Source organism: Mastigoproctus giganteus, chromosome 1, assembly GCF_048544385.1.
Source record: "Mastigoproctus giganteus isolate SK-2022 chromosome 1, ASM4854438v1, whole genome shotgun sequence".
Taxonomy (NCBI): Eukaryota; Metazoa; Arthropoda; class Arachnida; order Uropygi; family Thelyphonidae; genus Mastigoproctus; species Mastigoproctus giganteus.
The window spans coordinates 83,772,042-83,788,135 of NC_143575.1; the positions used below are offsets into that span (position 1 = coordinate 83,772,042).

Below are 16,094 nucleotides of genomic sequence, written 5' to 3' on the forward strand. Positions count from 1 at the left end.
GCCTACAATGGGCATGCGAGCATTGAAACTGGACCTTGAGTGATTGGAAGAAGGTTGTTTGGTCCGATGAATCACATTTCCTGCTGCACCATGTGGACAGCCAGGTACATGTGTGTCGTTCACCTGGGGAAGCAAAGGCGCCTGGCTGCACCATGGGACAAAAACAAGCTGGTGGCGGCGGTGTCATGTTTTGGGCGATGTTCTGCTGGAATACCCTGGGTCCAGTCATCCATGTGCCGGGCACTCTGACATCTACCACCTACCTAAACATCATTGCTGACTAGGTACACCCTTTCATGGCAACGATTTTCCCTTCTGGCAGTGCTGTCTTTCAGCAGGATAATGCGCCATGCCACACTGGCCTGATTGTTCAAGACTAGTTTGCGGAACATGAGGAAGACTTCCAGTTATTGCCCTGGCCTCCAAATTCCGCAGACATCAATCCCATCAAGCATCTGTGGTTTGTGTTGGAACAGCAACTCCGATCTGCGGCGTCTGAACCATGGACCTTACAGGAGTTAAAGGATCTGCTGGTTACATGTTGGTACCAGATACCGCAAGACACATTTAGAATTCTTATAGTGTTCATGCCTCACCGGATACGAGCTGTTTTGGCTGCATGTGGAAGCCCAACATCATATTAGGTAGGTGGTCATAATGTTTTGGCTCATTGGTGTATGTCTGGGTTATTTGTTTACAGAGAGAGAGATAAACTTATAAAACTAGAAGCAAAAACTTTGTTTTCTTAGTAAGAGGTCATAATAGCAGACATTTTCAGAAAACTAAGTGTTTGAGACATTATTTTTCTATAGTCGTGTCTATGTGGACCTGTCCCCTTGTCACCATGTAGTCAAACAACCCAATTTCAAAGCATTGGCTAATTAATTCCTGGAACTGTCACATATATTTTGGGCCCCAAAAGAAATATGTGTTTCTCCTAAGTTCAGTTAGGGTATTCAAGAAGATGGTTATCTCCTTTAAAATTGGGTGGGTGGGTGGCTAATATTCATGGTGTTTTACAGGGCTAGGAGTACACTTGAAAAATCTAAAAAATTTATATTATTTTAAATTATATTTAACATAGTTCAGAGCCACCCAGACTGTTGTTAGTTTGACAGAAAATATACTGAACTCATATGGCAATTGATAGCCAACGTGATGTTCAGGAAAACTGCAGCTATTCCAACATGGATGTTGTTCTTTGACTGATATATGGCCGCCTCCGTAGCCAGGTGGGTGGGCAGGAGTAGCAGTGCGTAGCACACACTTCTTGATTAGACCAGGGTTCAAGCCCGTGACCACCAAATACGGAGGATGTGGAAAGGTCAGGGAATGACCACCACATATCCCTGGAGCAATATGGCCTTCGTTGCTAATGCTCCTAAAAATCAAATAACAGACTGATATATGGCATAATACAGCTGCAAGAAAATTTTCTGTATAGAGGAGATTTTTTCACTTTATGAAGGTAAAAATCACATGAAGGAAATGATCACAATTTGTAAGCATCTGCAAGTCATGACCAGGGCTGGCTCGCCCCAAAATTTGTGGGGCCCTTTTTAAAAATTACTTGTGGGCCTTGGGATCCTGTGCAAAACTTATAAGGGGTGTTTTTGTAATAACGATTTTTTAATTTTTAATTTTTTTAAATTTTACAGTAACTAAGAAATAATTAAATTTAAAATAATTAATTTATAAGCTATTATTGCATAATTTTGTTTGTCTGTAAATATATTAATTTCTTAAAATTTATCAGTGTACCATAAGAACAGTCGATTGTGGCAAGGAATAAAAAAAGTATTCTAAAATATTACACATTTTAGTATTTATAATATCACTTTAGTAAATGATACAATACAATAATAACGACTTGTTATTCTTTATAACGATTTTAATATTTTACAAAACACGGCTGCTGCGACCCTATGTGCTGCCAAAAGCGAAATCAAATTTGCCCCCAAAATATTTGGATTAAAAAAGAAAAGAATTACAACATATCTAACATAATATACTGACATATAATATAAAACAACAAATAAAAATAACAAAATCATTCTGAAATTCTGGAAATAAACTTTAAATTTTAAATCACAGTAAAAGAGAGGAATTTTTTCCCACTGGAAAAAGAAATTAAAATGGGAAAAAAATTTCTTCTTCATATTTTAACCATACAGATTATGAGGTAAGTTTCATGATATTTATAAGTAATGGTAAAAAATTGAAATCGTATAGCGAATTGAAGCTATAAGCATATGCTAACAAATAAGTTTTACATTGTTATATTTTTAATTATAAATATTACTTACTTTGAGAAAAAAATTGAAATATATAGTATAAACAAAATATTTTGTAACTGAGAAATATAAACATGAAACAGAGATCCAGATAATAAGAAAATTAACGTAAGTCTGCAGTTTTATGTACTGTATTTATTTCAAATGAATATTTGCCTGCCGTGTTGAATACTGGTAAACATTAACCAATCAGATGACTAGCACGACTTCTGGGTATGTGGGACAGGCGGCTGGATAAGTTTTACCAATACCACCAAGTTGCAGAATGGTAATCCCTTTGACTCTTAATTCAGTTAGCAGCAGCACTAATTGCCTCAATGGCCAGAGGTGCAAACAATGCATTTCCAGTTGTGGTTGGTTGATATGATGTTTAATGGCACAAGGGCTGCTAAGGCCATATTGTGCCTGATTCTATTAGGTAGTGCCATTACCAGTTAAAATCTGTAAAATAATCCCGTCTGTTTTAAGAAATAAAAGAACTCAGCTAGATTTGCATTGTCTCCAATCAGATGTGGTAATGTCAAAGGTTCTTGCAGATGTGAAAGCGATTTGAAAATTGTCAGGGAAATTGTCAGTGACTCTATTGTCAGGGAAACGGGGAACATGCTTTGTAAAAAGGATAGGTGGAATAGGACCAGGGTATGTCTGCCAGGGGCAAAGGTTGATGACGTTGTAGAGCGGATATCATCTTTTAAGGGCACAAAAGGTGATATAGTTGTACACGTTGGCACTAATGATATTAAGAGTAGGAGACCAGCGGAATTACTTAGCAAGTACAGGTCACTGTTGAAAAAAAGCCGTGAATTAGGGTTGAATTTGAAAGTGTCTGCAATTCTGCCCAGACACGATAGGAGGGAGTATATGATGAGAGCCTTGTCGATCAATTCGGCCCTAAAGGGATTGTGCAAGGCTCAAGGGGTAGAATTTTTTTCAACCTGGACTGTACTTGTTAACAGGAGAGATTGCTTCTACAGGGATGGGATACACTTAAATAGAAAGGGTGCAAGAATTTTTGCTGATGCTGTCGAGGCAGTGTTAGGTGGGTCGGAAAACTGCTAGTTGGGGGGGATACAAGGACTAATAGATTAACAGTAACCACTGGCAGAGGTGGAAGTGATTCTTGCACTGCTTCTATTGAAATGAGCAGAAGCCCGAAAAACAAGATGCAGGATATTTCAGAGACTGCTGGGAGTCATTGCAGTACAAGTAAACACACGGGTTGTGTTAGGGTAGCTAAGAATAGAAACAGGTGCATGTATACCTGCGTGTACACCAATGCTAGGAGTTTGGTAAATAAATTTGATGAATTTGAGGTATTGCTCAAAACATCAAAGGCATATATTGTTGGGATATCAGAGACGTGGTGTCACACAGATATAAGGAATGCGGAATTGGAATTTGGGGAATACAATGTGTATAGAAACGATAGACAGGACAGGAGGGGAGGAGGGGTTATGCTATTAGTTAAGAAACACATACAGTCCAAGGAAGTGAAGCCAGTCGACATCGATGGACAGGGCAATGTCGAGTCAGTTTGGTGTGACATAAGCATAGGGAAATCAAAATTGAGAGTAGGAGTGTGCTATAGGCCTAATGACTCTGATGAGTATAATAAGATATTGTACAGGGAAATAGAGTGGGCCAGTAAATGAGAGAGTCTTATAATGGGGGATTTTAATTTCCCAGATATTGACTGTAATTTGTGGATTGGTCACTCGCACACTAGCAAGGCTTTTGTGGATTTATTGGATGATTGTATTCTACATCAGAATGTTCGTGAGGCAACAAGAGGGAGCAATACCCTTGATCTGATTATCAGTAGTGATTCTTCATGCATTAATAATCTGCAGATAAATGAACCACTAGGTGGCAGTGATCACAGTGTGTTGAAGTGGGATTTAGTCAAGGAGGTAATTACCATCAGAGGTAAAGGGAATGGTTTTTGTTTTCGTAAAGGCGACTATGATGGTCTGAGACAGTATTTAAATTCTATACAGTGGGACCAACTGATGATGTTACCAACAGCAAACTCAAAATGGGAAGCATTCAAGCAACTAATCTTGGAGGCTACCAGGCTTTACATACCAACTAAGAAATATTGTTCAAGGTTTAGGCCTAAATGGTTGTCAGATGAACTGATGAGACATGTGGCAGAGAAGAAAGATGCATGGGATACATACAAATTAATGGGTGACAGGGAAGCCTATGATAGACATAAGTTGGTCTGTAACCAATCACAAAGGAGATTAGGCAGGCAAAGGCAGACTACGAAAAATCCTTGGCAAAGGATGCAAAGAAAAACAGAAAAGAGTTCTTTACCTATTTAAGCTCAAGAAGGAAAGGGATGAATCAGATTGGTCCACTGGATATTGATGGTTCAACAGTTGAGGATCCTGCTTAGGTGGCTAACAATCTAAACAAGTATTTTGCATCTACATTCATGCATGAGGAGTTATTCAGGAAGGAGAATGATGTAGGTAAAGTAAACATTGGCAGTGAGCTGGATGATTTTGTAATAACTGAGAGGAAAGTGGAAGAGAGATTGTTGAGGATAAACATAAAAAAGGAACCTGGGGTGGATGGGATCTATCCAGTTATATTAAAGGAGGCAGCAAAGGAAGTAAGCAAACCCCTAGCCATAATTATGAGAGCTTCTTTGGACTCAGGGGAGGTACCCATAGACTGGAGATGTGCAAATGTAACCCCAATTCACAAAGGAGGATCAAAGGCTGACACAAGTAATTATAGACCTGTTAGTTTAACTTCTGTTCCAGGTAAATTAATGGAGGCACTGGTTAAAGAAGCACTGCAGGATCATCTAGACAAGAATTCAGTTATAGCTCAGACGCAGCATGGTTTTGTTAAGGGCAGGTCTTGCCTGACCAATTTGATTGGATACTATGATGTAGTCACAAAAGAACTGGATGCAGGGAATAACTTTGATATTATATATTTGGATCTTCGAAAGGCTTTTGATACTGTTGCACATGGAAGACTGCTGCACAAATTGGAGCAGTGTGGCATTGGAGGCAAATTGCTGCTATGGATAAGGGGATGGTTGGGTGGCAGAAGACAGAGAGTGGTAATCAATGGACACTGCTCAATGTGGACTAAAGTTATTAGTGGAGTTCCTCAGGGTTCAGTGTTGGGTCCGTTGTTGTTTTCGGTGTTTATGAATGATATTGATGATGGGATATCAAGTTTAATGTCCAAGTTTGCAGATGATACAAAGGTTGGCAGGGTTGTTAAGGACACTACTGACGCTATGCTGCTGCAACAGAATCTGGAAAGGTTGAACAGATGGGCTGAGAGGTGGCAAATGAAGTTTAACATTGACAAATGTAAAGTACTACATATGGGAAAGAGTAACCGCAGAGCAACATATCAACTCTGCGGTACTACACTGACAGTGGTGGAGAATGAAAAGGACCTGGGGGTAATTGTGCAGGCAGACATGAAGTTCTCTTAGCAGTGCAGACGAGCTGCAAGAGTAGCTCATGGTGTCTTGTCAATGATATACAGGAATTTTTCTAGCAGGGATAAGGAGGTGATGATTCCCTTTTATAAGGCTATGGTTAGGCCACATCTTGAGTACTGTATACAGGTCTGGAGGCCTCATTTCAAGAAGGATGTACAGCTGCTGGAACGGGTACACAGAAGGGCAACAAGATTAGTGAATGGAACAAAGGGTTGCTCTTACGAAGAAAGGCTTAAGTTTTGCAAATTACAGAGTCTGGAGACTAGGCACCGGAGAGGTGATCTGATAGAGGTGTATAAGGCTTTGAATGGTTTGAGCATGCTCAATGCCAATGGGATTCTTCATCTTGCTCAAAATAATCACCTCAGAGGGCATAAATTCAAATTGAGGAAGGACGGATGTCGGATAGATGTGCGGAAATTTGCCTTTGGCAAGCGGGTGGTTGGTTGGTTGGTTGGTGGAACCGACTTCCGTCACTTGTTGTTGAAGTTGATAGCCTAAACAAATTTAAGGCTCAACTGGACAGGTATTTCGAACGAACGGAGGGGTGAAATGGGAGTGGTGTGTTTTTTTTTTTTTTTTTTGGCTGATGCTGAATAAGCTTGCTTTCTTGCATCATATGCCTCTACTAATGCTAAATGCTAATGCTAATAATTATTATAATGATTGCAATTTTATTAGAATATGTTTCACCGTAAGTGTAGTCTGACAAAATGTACAAATAGGCGGATCTTCCCCCTCGAGAAGATAAATATGGGTTAGATACGTATGCCCAATACGCGTCCTAGCCAGGATCACCTCCTCTTGCCTATTTGATCGCATGCTTGAGGGCCACAACTTAGGTTCCTGTTTAAATTGAAGCAGTTTATTGCCGTACTGAGCCTGCCAGACTTGCAACCATTGCTCTTCACACACGTTTTTTATGACTGATTTGTAGTCTGTGTATGGCACTGGGTAGTTAGAAGATCTTACATGATTGGATGTTTAGCAGCTTGATCTGCGTATTCATTTCCTTTGATGCCTACATGGCCTGGTATCCAACAGAAACTGACTGATTGGTTTACAGCTTGTAATGCAATAATCTGTGATCTAATTTGCTTCAAGACAGGGTGGATTGGTTTGGATGGATTTTTCAACGATTTTATTGCGCTCAGAGAATCAGAGTAGATCATAATTCGCTTCCTGGACAGATTAGTCACGTGATCCAGAGCTATTTTAATTACCCACAGTTCAGCAGAATAGACGCTGCATTCCTTTGGAAGGGACACAGAAGTAGAAAAGATAGAAGAAACTGCAGCAGCGCCCACTGTCGTACTTGTTTTCGAGCCATCGGTATATATTTGAAAACACCGAGAATTTTCTGCGACATGTGCAGCATGGAGTTTCCTGATGGTAAGGGCTGCTGCTTGCTTTTTCCCCCATTGTTGGAATGAGAAGTCAAAGTCTGGTGTATAATCAGACCACGGAGGGTTGTGACTGCTCATGTCCTGGAAGACATTACCCATGTCTAGATTCCAACATTGTGATAATTGTAGCAACCTTATCCCAATAGGCTTGTTTTCGTTAGGTTTGTTTTGATAAAATGTGGTCCATTGGGGCTCAAATAAGTATGGCGAGATAGGATGAAAAGGAAGACTCCGTATTTTTGCTGCATAGTTTAGGATCAACATTTTCCTCCGAAGATGGAGTGGAGGTTCGTGTGCATCTATATATAGACTCTGTACAGGGGATGTTCTGAATGCTCCTAAAGCAGTTCTTAGGGCACTGTGATGGATAGTGTCTAGCCGAGTTAGTGCACTTTTCCTGGCAGAGTCATAGATTAGAGCTCCGTAATCCAAACGAGATCGAATTAATACCCAATAAAGCCGAAGCAGAGTGTATCAGTCAGCACCCCATGTCAATGAAGAGAGTACTCGGAGTATATATAATTTTTTCAAGCAAATGGTTCTCAGATATGTGATGTGTTGTAAGAAGTTTAATTTATTGTCCAGGATTAGGCCAAGAAATCTGATACTATTGGAAAGAGGTATGGTGAAATTTTTAAGATGTAGTTCAGGCTCAGCGTGGATCTTACGTTTTTTACAGATATGAATACAGTTAGATTTTTGTGGTGATAAGCGGTAGCCATTGCGAGACATCCACAGCTTAATTTTGTTAATTGAGATTTGAAGCTGTCTCTCAATAGAATTCATAGTTTTTCCTTGGCACGAAATCATGAGGTCATCTGCATAATGATATAATTCTACTGTGCTTGGAATATCATGGATGATATTGTTTATTCTTATTAAAAATAATGTAGGACTCAAGATAGATCCTTGAGGGACCCCCTCCTCCTTTATATGAATTCTAGAAAGAACATTTAAATGACTAACCTGAAAGGTTCTGCCCTGGAGAAAGCTCTGAATACACAAAGGAAGCCTGCCTCGTAGACCAAGGTGTAAAGATCCCGAAGAATACCGAAACATCATGTTGTATCAAAGGCCTTTTCTAAATCGAAACTTACCATAACGAGGTGGTCATTTCTGACAAAAGCGTTTCTGATGTTTGATTCTGCTTTGGTTATCACATCTAACGCAGATCTATTTTGCCGAAAGCCATACTGATTTTTATGCAAGATGTTATGTGTCTCAAGAAACCAGGTGAGGCGCTTAAGAACCATTTTCTCAAGTGTTTTCCTCAAACAACTAGTTAAGGAAATCGGACGATAATTACCTAGATTAGAGAGGTCTTTTCCTGGTTTAGGGATGGCTAATACAAGTGAATGTTTCCAAGAGCGCGGATAAACATCTTCCTCAAAAATTCTGTTAAAAAATATTAAAAGAATTTGTAAAGCAGTATCATTCAAGTGTTTTAGAATAATATAAAATATACCATCTGGGCCAGCTGCACTATTGGGTGATCTATTAAGAGCATCCGTTAACTCGGATATAGTAAAAGGCTGATTATATGGAAGAGACCGACTGGTATTGAAATTTAACTTAAACCTTTCTGCTACCACTTTAATTTGTTGGAATGAAATGTCACATGAATTTGCTGCTGAAATTTTTGCAAAGGCTTTAGCAAAAGCGTTTGCAATGTCTTTGGGGGAAGACAGTTCCTGTCCATTACAGACCAATATTGGAGAGCATGACAATGGATATTTGCCATTCAGATGTTGGATTTTCCTCCAGATTAATCTAGTATCGGTGTTTTTGGTGATAGTGGAAGCGAACTGAATCCAAGAATCTTTTTTGGCTTTCCTTCTTATTTGCCGTGCTTTAGCATTTAGTTTCTTGTAATTTATAAGGTTAATAATAGTGGGATGCTTGCGGAAAATATTCCAAGCTTTGTTCTTTTCTTTTTTTTGCTTTATTACATTCATCATTCCACCAGCAGTTTTTGCACCTGCGTGGATGAGTCGACGACTGAGGAATGGCTTTGTCAGCTGCTGCTAGTATCCGTTTAGTAATATGGTCATTAGTTTCATCTATTGACTGGTTCAGAATGAAGTTTTTATCTAAAACTGAACTTAAGGAAAATTTTTCCCAGTTTGCCTTTGTAAATTTCCATCTTCTGCGAGTTTCCGGATAGGTGGTGAGGGTAGTTTGGAATTTACAAGTAATTGGAAGATGATCACTATTATGGGGATTATCCAATACCGCCCAATATATACTTGGGTACAGAGCGGGGGAGCAGATAGACAGATCTATGGCTGAAGTATTTCCTGAGGGAAAATGAACATGAGTATGTGCACCGGTGTTCAGCAAAGTTAAATTTTGTTTGTCCAGTAATGTTTCTATTAGCTGCCCTCTTTTATCCATATGGAGACTTCCCCATAATGGGTGGTGTCCATTAAAGTCACCCATCAAACAAAAAGGAGGTGGTATCTGGGCAAGGAGCTCATCAAAGTCACGGAGTGTATACGTTTGGTTTGGTGGAAGATAAATAGAAACAAGAGATAAAGATATTCCAATTTCTATTCTTACAGCAACAACTTCTAAATTAGTTTTTAAGGGGATTTGTCTGGACGGATTAGTAACGGATACCAAAACCGCTACACCTCCATGGGCTGCAGTTGCTGTATTCCTGTCACGCCTGTACAAAATATATTTCTTTATTGAGGGGGTCACTTGTGGAGTTAAAAATGTTTCCTGTAAACAAATGCCTGCTGGATTGAAATCTCTGATTAGTTCATAAAGTTCATCTGTATTAGTACATAGTCCTCGACAATTCCATTGTAAAATGCACTTCATTATTTATTTTTAGTGGTAGGATGATCCGGTTGCCTTTTAGAGGCAGTAGGCTTATTGCGATCTATTTTAATTTTATCTTTTTTAGGAAAGGTAGGCCGTCCAGTGTCCATGTCTTCTTCGGCATGAATTTCTAATATAGGTTCTTGTTGAGTTTTGTCATCTGTATCCATTTCTGCAGTATTAATACAGATGACACTCACTTTGTGAGTGTCATCTGTATTAATACTGCAGTCTCACTTTGTGACTTGATGCCACTAGTGGTGGGGATGGAAATTGGGGTATTACAAGTCTGGTCTCTGTTGTGTTGCTTCAAGGATGGCTGAGGAACTGAAAGCTGAGCTCTAGCCCATTCAGCAAGTGATATGTTCGGTGGAACTGAGTCACTGGTTTGTGTAGCAATTGAATGATATTTCTTTGTAACATCTGCATATGTACGTGCAGGAGTATCTTTCAGTATTTGTCGTCTAGCTTCCTGATAAGTCACTTTATTTTCAACTTTAAATTTCTGTATTTTTTTTCCAACTTTCCATAGCTCGCAATTTCTAGAATATGCAGGATGATCTTCCCTGCAGTTAGGGCAAACTGGAGATGTAGCAGTACAGTCTGTTTGAGTGTGATCCTGGGACCCACATTTTGGGCATATTGTGCTTCCTCAACATGTTGCCTGAGAGTGTCCAAACTTCTGACACTTATAACACCGTATTGGATTTGGTATATATGGGCGGATATGGCAATTAAGATAACCATCTTTTACAGTATTTGGTAAGTTTGGAGTATTGAATGTGAGAATTACACTGCGGGTTGGAATGAGGTTGCCATCTCTACGAGTCAAAATTCTCTTAGCTTGTATGACCTTTTGGTCTTTAAGTTCTTGTACAAGCTCCTCTTCTGTTACATTCAATAGATCCCACTCAGAGATAACACCTTTGGAACTATTTAGGGTTGAGTGGGGAGATATTTTAACAGGGTACCACCAAATGTTGTCATCTTTAACAACAATTCTGAATGTTTCGACTGCGTAGTTTCCACAAGCAAATCCCCTGACTGTAACCTTTTGACCATTTTAGGTGATCCAGCAGCATTTTCTAGAAATCTCTGTATAATAAATGGAGAGAGTTTGCTCACTGGTTGACTAGTTAAGGAATGGATAATCAGGAAAGTTGGTTTTTTTAAGCGCTTATGTTGCGCACTACTTTCATCGGAGTTATACCAATCTATGGTATTTGAGCTTGAAGGCTCTAAGGCTGGATAATTTTCTTTATCCATGTCGGCTCCTTTTCGCCCTGGGGGATTAGCTTTTCCACCCAGGTTACTGGCCCCGCCACGGGGAGGCAGGAGCAGTGCCGCTTGTGGCCAAGCGTAGGAGTTAGTACGGTTAGTATATACAATAAAGAAAAAGGTACTTTCCTTTTTCTGGCTCTCTTTCTATACTTTTAAAAGTAGAGCTAAATAAACAGAAAGGCTTATGAATGAAATGAAACAAGGAAAAACTCAGTCGCTTTGGAAAATCGCTATAGGAATCGCAATACTATTTAGCACAGAAAATCGCTTGGCCTCAAGAAACGCTTGGCACCCAAGGCCGCATTTCCAGTTGTTTCTCGTAATCCATTCGTTATATGAAAATTTTCTTTGTTCTATGGAAACCATTTTAAAATGTTCAATATCAAACAAAACATACAAATGAGAATGTGCGAGTGCTCTTGGAGTGATGATAATGTGGGTAACTAGACATTTAGATGGCAGTAGCCTCATTGATAGAAATGTGGAAAAGACATAGATGATATTATTATTTAGGCCACTTGTGTGCAGGATCCTGTTTAACAGAACCGGCTGAACATGCTTGTGGCCGGTGCTGGTCATGACATCAAAAAGTTCTGATTACTCTTTAATGCTGTTAATTTTATGTATGCATTGCAAGCATGATAAATTAAATATTTCAGTAATTATTTTATGAATTTTGTATTGTTTATTACCAATGTTTAAAGAGTCAGTTATCAAAATAGTTAGCATTTCCATTATAATTAATAAATAAATCATGCCTTTGTGCTACATTATATAAAAAAGGTTATTTTTGTACTGAGCTATAGGTACAAAAATTAATTTTAATAATAAAATTTATAATTACTTATTTTGCAAACACCTCCATAAGAGATTTCACAGCCAGCTGGCAAATTTCCAGTACCAAATCAGAACCAAAGACATTATCTCAGACTTCCTGAAAACTCTGTAACCTAACATCCTACTTTAAATTAAAATATTTCAACAATAGCGAAAGGAAAGTCAAATTATCTTTTCATCTATCTGTTTCTCACCAGGATGAGTTGAAGCATCTCCAGCACCAATTTCAGCAAGTTGTTGTTGCTGCTGCTGCTGCTGTGGCTGTTGTTGTTGCTGCTGCTGCTGCTGCTGCGGTTGTTGTTCCTGTTCAGCTAAACGTTCCTTCAGTTCTTGCATTCTTTGTGCAGCCATCTGTCGCCTACGCTCTTCCTTTCGTTTAAGTATCTGCTCCCTAAGTTTCTTCTGTTCTTCAATCTTTTTTCGTAATTCCTTGGTTTCTTCATCCTACATTGAGAATTAAATTAAGTATATACTTTTTGAAATACAGTTCTGTAAAAAATACAATAGATAAGAAACAGCCAATACATACAGAAGCAGCTATAGCAGCCAACATAAAATATACTTTATCCATACTGGATAAAGTATGTTTTATATTGGTCGTAATAAAACTAATACAAGATCTTTTAGTTAACATTCAGGATCACACCTTGTCTGCTTTATTAAAAGGTATACTCTGGAAGTTGTTTTTTAATGAAAAAATCCAAACGCAGGAAAAGTTGGTTCTACAAGTTTGGAGTTTAACAGAAAATGCCTGCTCACAAGTTGTGACATCAGAAACTGAGCACATCTACGAGCAAGAGAGTGTGCGGAGACTTTGTAAGAGCAGAGTCATTAATTAACTTGACTGCCTTCTTTTGAAAGAAGTCCAGGAGCTTGAGAGAAGTTTAGGGGAACCACAAAAGACGTGTGAACAGTATTCCATGGTAAGGTGGATCTGAGATTTCTACAGCCTCAATAGCTGTTTAGAAGAAAGGTAACACCAAGAGCAAAAAGCAACCCTTTTTTTTTATGCAGTGGAACAATATCTATGATGTGCTTATGCTGAGAGAGAGAGAGAGAGAGAGTTAAGAGTAATCCTTAACAAAGTTATGCGACCTTGTCAAGGAATCTGAGTGTTATTGATGATGAGCATAGGAGCAGCAGATTCTAAATTTTCTTCATCTGAATGGGGAATTACATGGAGAACTGTGTTTAAGGGATTAGCAGAGGCATACGATGCAAGAAAGCAAGCTTATGCAGCATCAGCAAAAAAAAAAAAAAAAACCCCTCCGATTTCACCCCTACATTGGTTCCAAATGCCTGTCCAGCCCAGCCTTAAATTTATTTAGGCTATCAACTTCCACAACAAAAGATGGAAGTCTGTTCCACCAATCAACTACCCGCTGGCTAAAGCCAAATTTCCGCACGTCTATTCTACAACTGTCTTTCCTCAATCTGAAACTGTGCCCCCTCAGGTTCTTAATCTGAGCAAGAGGAAGAATCCCATCAGCATTCAGCTTGCGCAATCCATTCAATTATACACCTCAATCAGATCACCATGCAGGTGCTGAATTTGCAGAACTTAAGCCTTTTTTGGTAAGAGCACTCCTTTGTTCCCCTTACCAATCTTGTTGCCCTTCTTTGTACTTGTTCTAGCAAATCTACATCCTTCCTAAAATGAGGCCTCCAGACCTGTACACAGTACTCTAGGTGTGGCCAAACCATTGCCTTGTATAACTGGATAATCACCTTCCTGTCCCTGTTAGCAAAATTCCTATATATCACTGGCAAGACTCCATGACCAGCCCTGGAGCCCATCTGGACTGCTCAGCGAACTTCATATTTGACTGCACAATTATCCCCCAGGTCTTTTTTATTTTCCACTTCCCTTAATGTAGTACCACAGAGTTGGTACGTTTCTCTTTGGTTAATGCTACCTATATGCAGTACTTCTCAGCCCATTTGCCTAACTTATTTAGATCCAGTTGGAGTAGCATACTGTCTTTACTGTTATTAACAACCCTGCCAACCTTTGTATCATCTGCAAATTTGGACATTAAACCTGATATACCTTCATCAATATCATTGATAAATATACAAAATAACAATGGGCCCAACACTGAACCCTGGGGAACTCCACTAATAACATTATACATGAAGAGCAGTGAACATTGCCTCCAATTTGTACAGCAGTCTTCCATGTGCAACAGTATCAAAAGCTTTACTGAAATCCAAGTATACGATATCAAAATTATTTTTGCATTCATTTCCTTTGTGACAACATCATAGTATCCAATCAAATTGGTTAGACAAGACCTCCCTTTAACAAACCCATGCTGTGTCTTAACTATTACTGCAGTCTTGTCTAGATGATCCTGCAATGCTTCTTTAACCAGTGATTCCATTATTTTCACTAGAACACAAGTTAAACTAACAGGTCTATAGTTAGTTGTGTCACCCTTTGAACCACCTTTGTGAATTGGTTATACATTTGCACACCTCCAGTCCATGGGGACCTCTCCTGAGTCCAAGGAATCTCTCATAATTATGGCTTTATATGCTTACTTCCTTTGCTGCCTCCTTTAATATAACTGGATAGATCTGTCCACCCCAGGTGTCTTTTTATATGTTTAACTTCAAAAATTTCTTCTCCACTTTGCTCTCAGTTATTACAAAATCACTTAGCTCCCAGTTAGAGTCTGATAAATTTCTGGCACTTCCTTCATTGAATAACTCCTCACTACATGAGGAGTTATTCAATGAGGGTGAATGTAGATTCAAAATACTCATTCAGTTTATCAGCTACCTGAGCATGGTCATCAATATCAACCCATCTATGTTAAGTGGTCCAATCTGATTCATCCCTTTCCTTCTAGGTTTACATAAGTAAAGAACTCTTTGCTGTTTTTCTTTGCATCCTTTGCCAAAGATTTCTCATAATCTGCCTTCACTTACCTAACTTTATTTGTGACTTGATTACAGACTAGTTAATATTTGCCATAGGCTTCTGTCACCTGATACTTTATATGCATCCCATACATTTTTATTCTCTGCCACAAGCCTCATTAATTCACCTGACATCCATTTAGGCCTAAACCTTGAACAGTATTTCTTAGTTGGAATGAAAAGCCTAGTAGCCTCCAAAAATTAAGTCCCTGAAGGCTTCCCATTTAGAATTCAACATTGGTAACATCATCAGTTGATCCCTGTACAGAATTTAAAAACTATCTGAGACCCCCGTAGTTACCTTTACAAAAGCAAAAGCCCTTACCGTTAGCCTTGATGGTAGTTACGTCTTTAAGTAATTCCCACATCAGTACATTGTATCACTGTTATCCAGTGGTTCCTTTATCTGTAAATTCTTAATGCATGAATAACCACTGCTGATAATCAGATCAAGAGTATTACTCCCTCTGGTTGCCTCTCGAACCTGTTGCTGTAGAAAACATGTGATTGAATAAATCCACAAAAGTCTTGCCAGTGTACGAGTTACCAACACAAGTTCCAGTCAATATCTGGAAAGTTAAAATCCGCCATTATAAGACATTCTGATTTACTGGCCAACTCTATTTCTCTGCACAACTGCTCATTACACTCATCAGATTCATTAAGCCTATAACACACACCTACTCTCATTTTTCCTTTCCCAGTGCTTATGTTACACCAAACAGACTCAACATTGCATTGTCCACCAACATCAATTGGATGCACTTCCTTAGATTTTGTGTGTTTCTTAACTAATCGCATAACCCTTCCTCCCATCCTGTCCTGTCTATCCTTTCTGTACACGTACTCCCCAAATTCCAATTCTGCACTGCTTATATCTGTGTGACACCACGTCTCTGATATCCCAACAATATCTGCCTTTGATATCTTGACTAGCACTTCAAGCTCATCAAATTTATTAACTATACTCCTAGCATTGGTGTACATGCAAGTATACATGCACCTGTTCCTACTCTTAGTTACCCTAACACAGCCCATGTATTTACT

General features: G+C 39.0%; 1 protein-coding gene across 1 annotated transcript in view; it reads right to left on the reverse strand.

The window, feature by feature from the left end:
• The window catches only part of LOC150090948 (uncharacterized), a 385,861-nt gene that overhangs the window by 60,114 nt on the left and 309,653 nt on the right, over positions 1–16,094 (reverse strand). Inside the window, exon 16 of the mRNA XM_090378546.1 lies at positions 12,317–12,566. Within this exon, the coding sequence (XP_090234672.1) occupies positions 12,317–12,566 (250 nt within the window). The remainder of the gene's footprint in view (positions 1–12,316; positions 12,567–16,094) is intronic.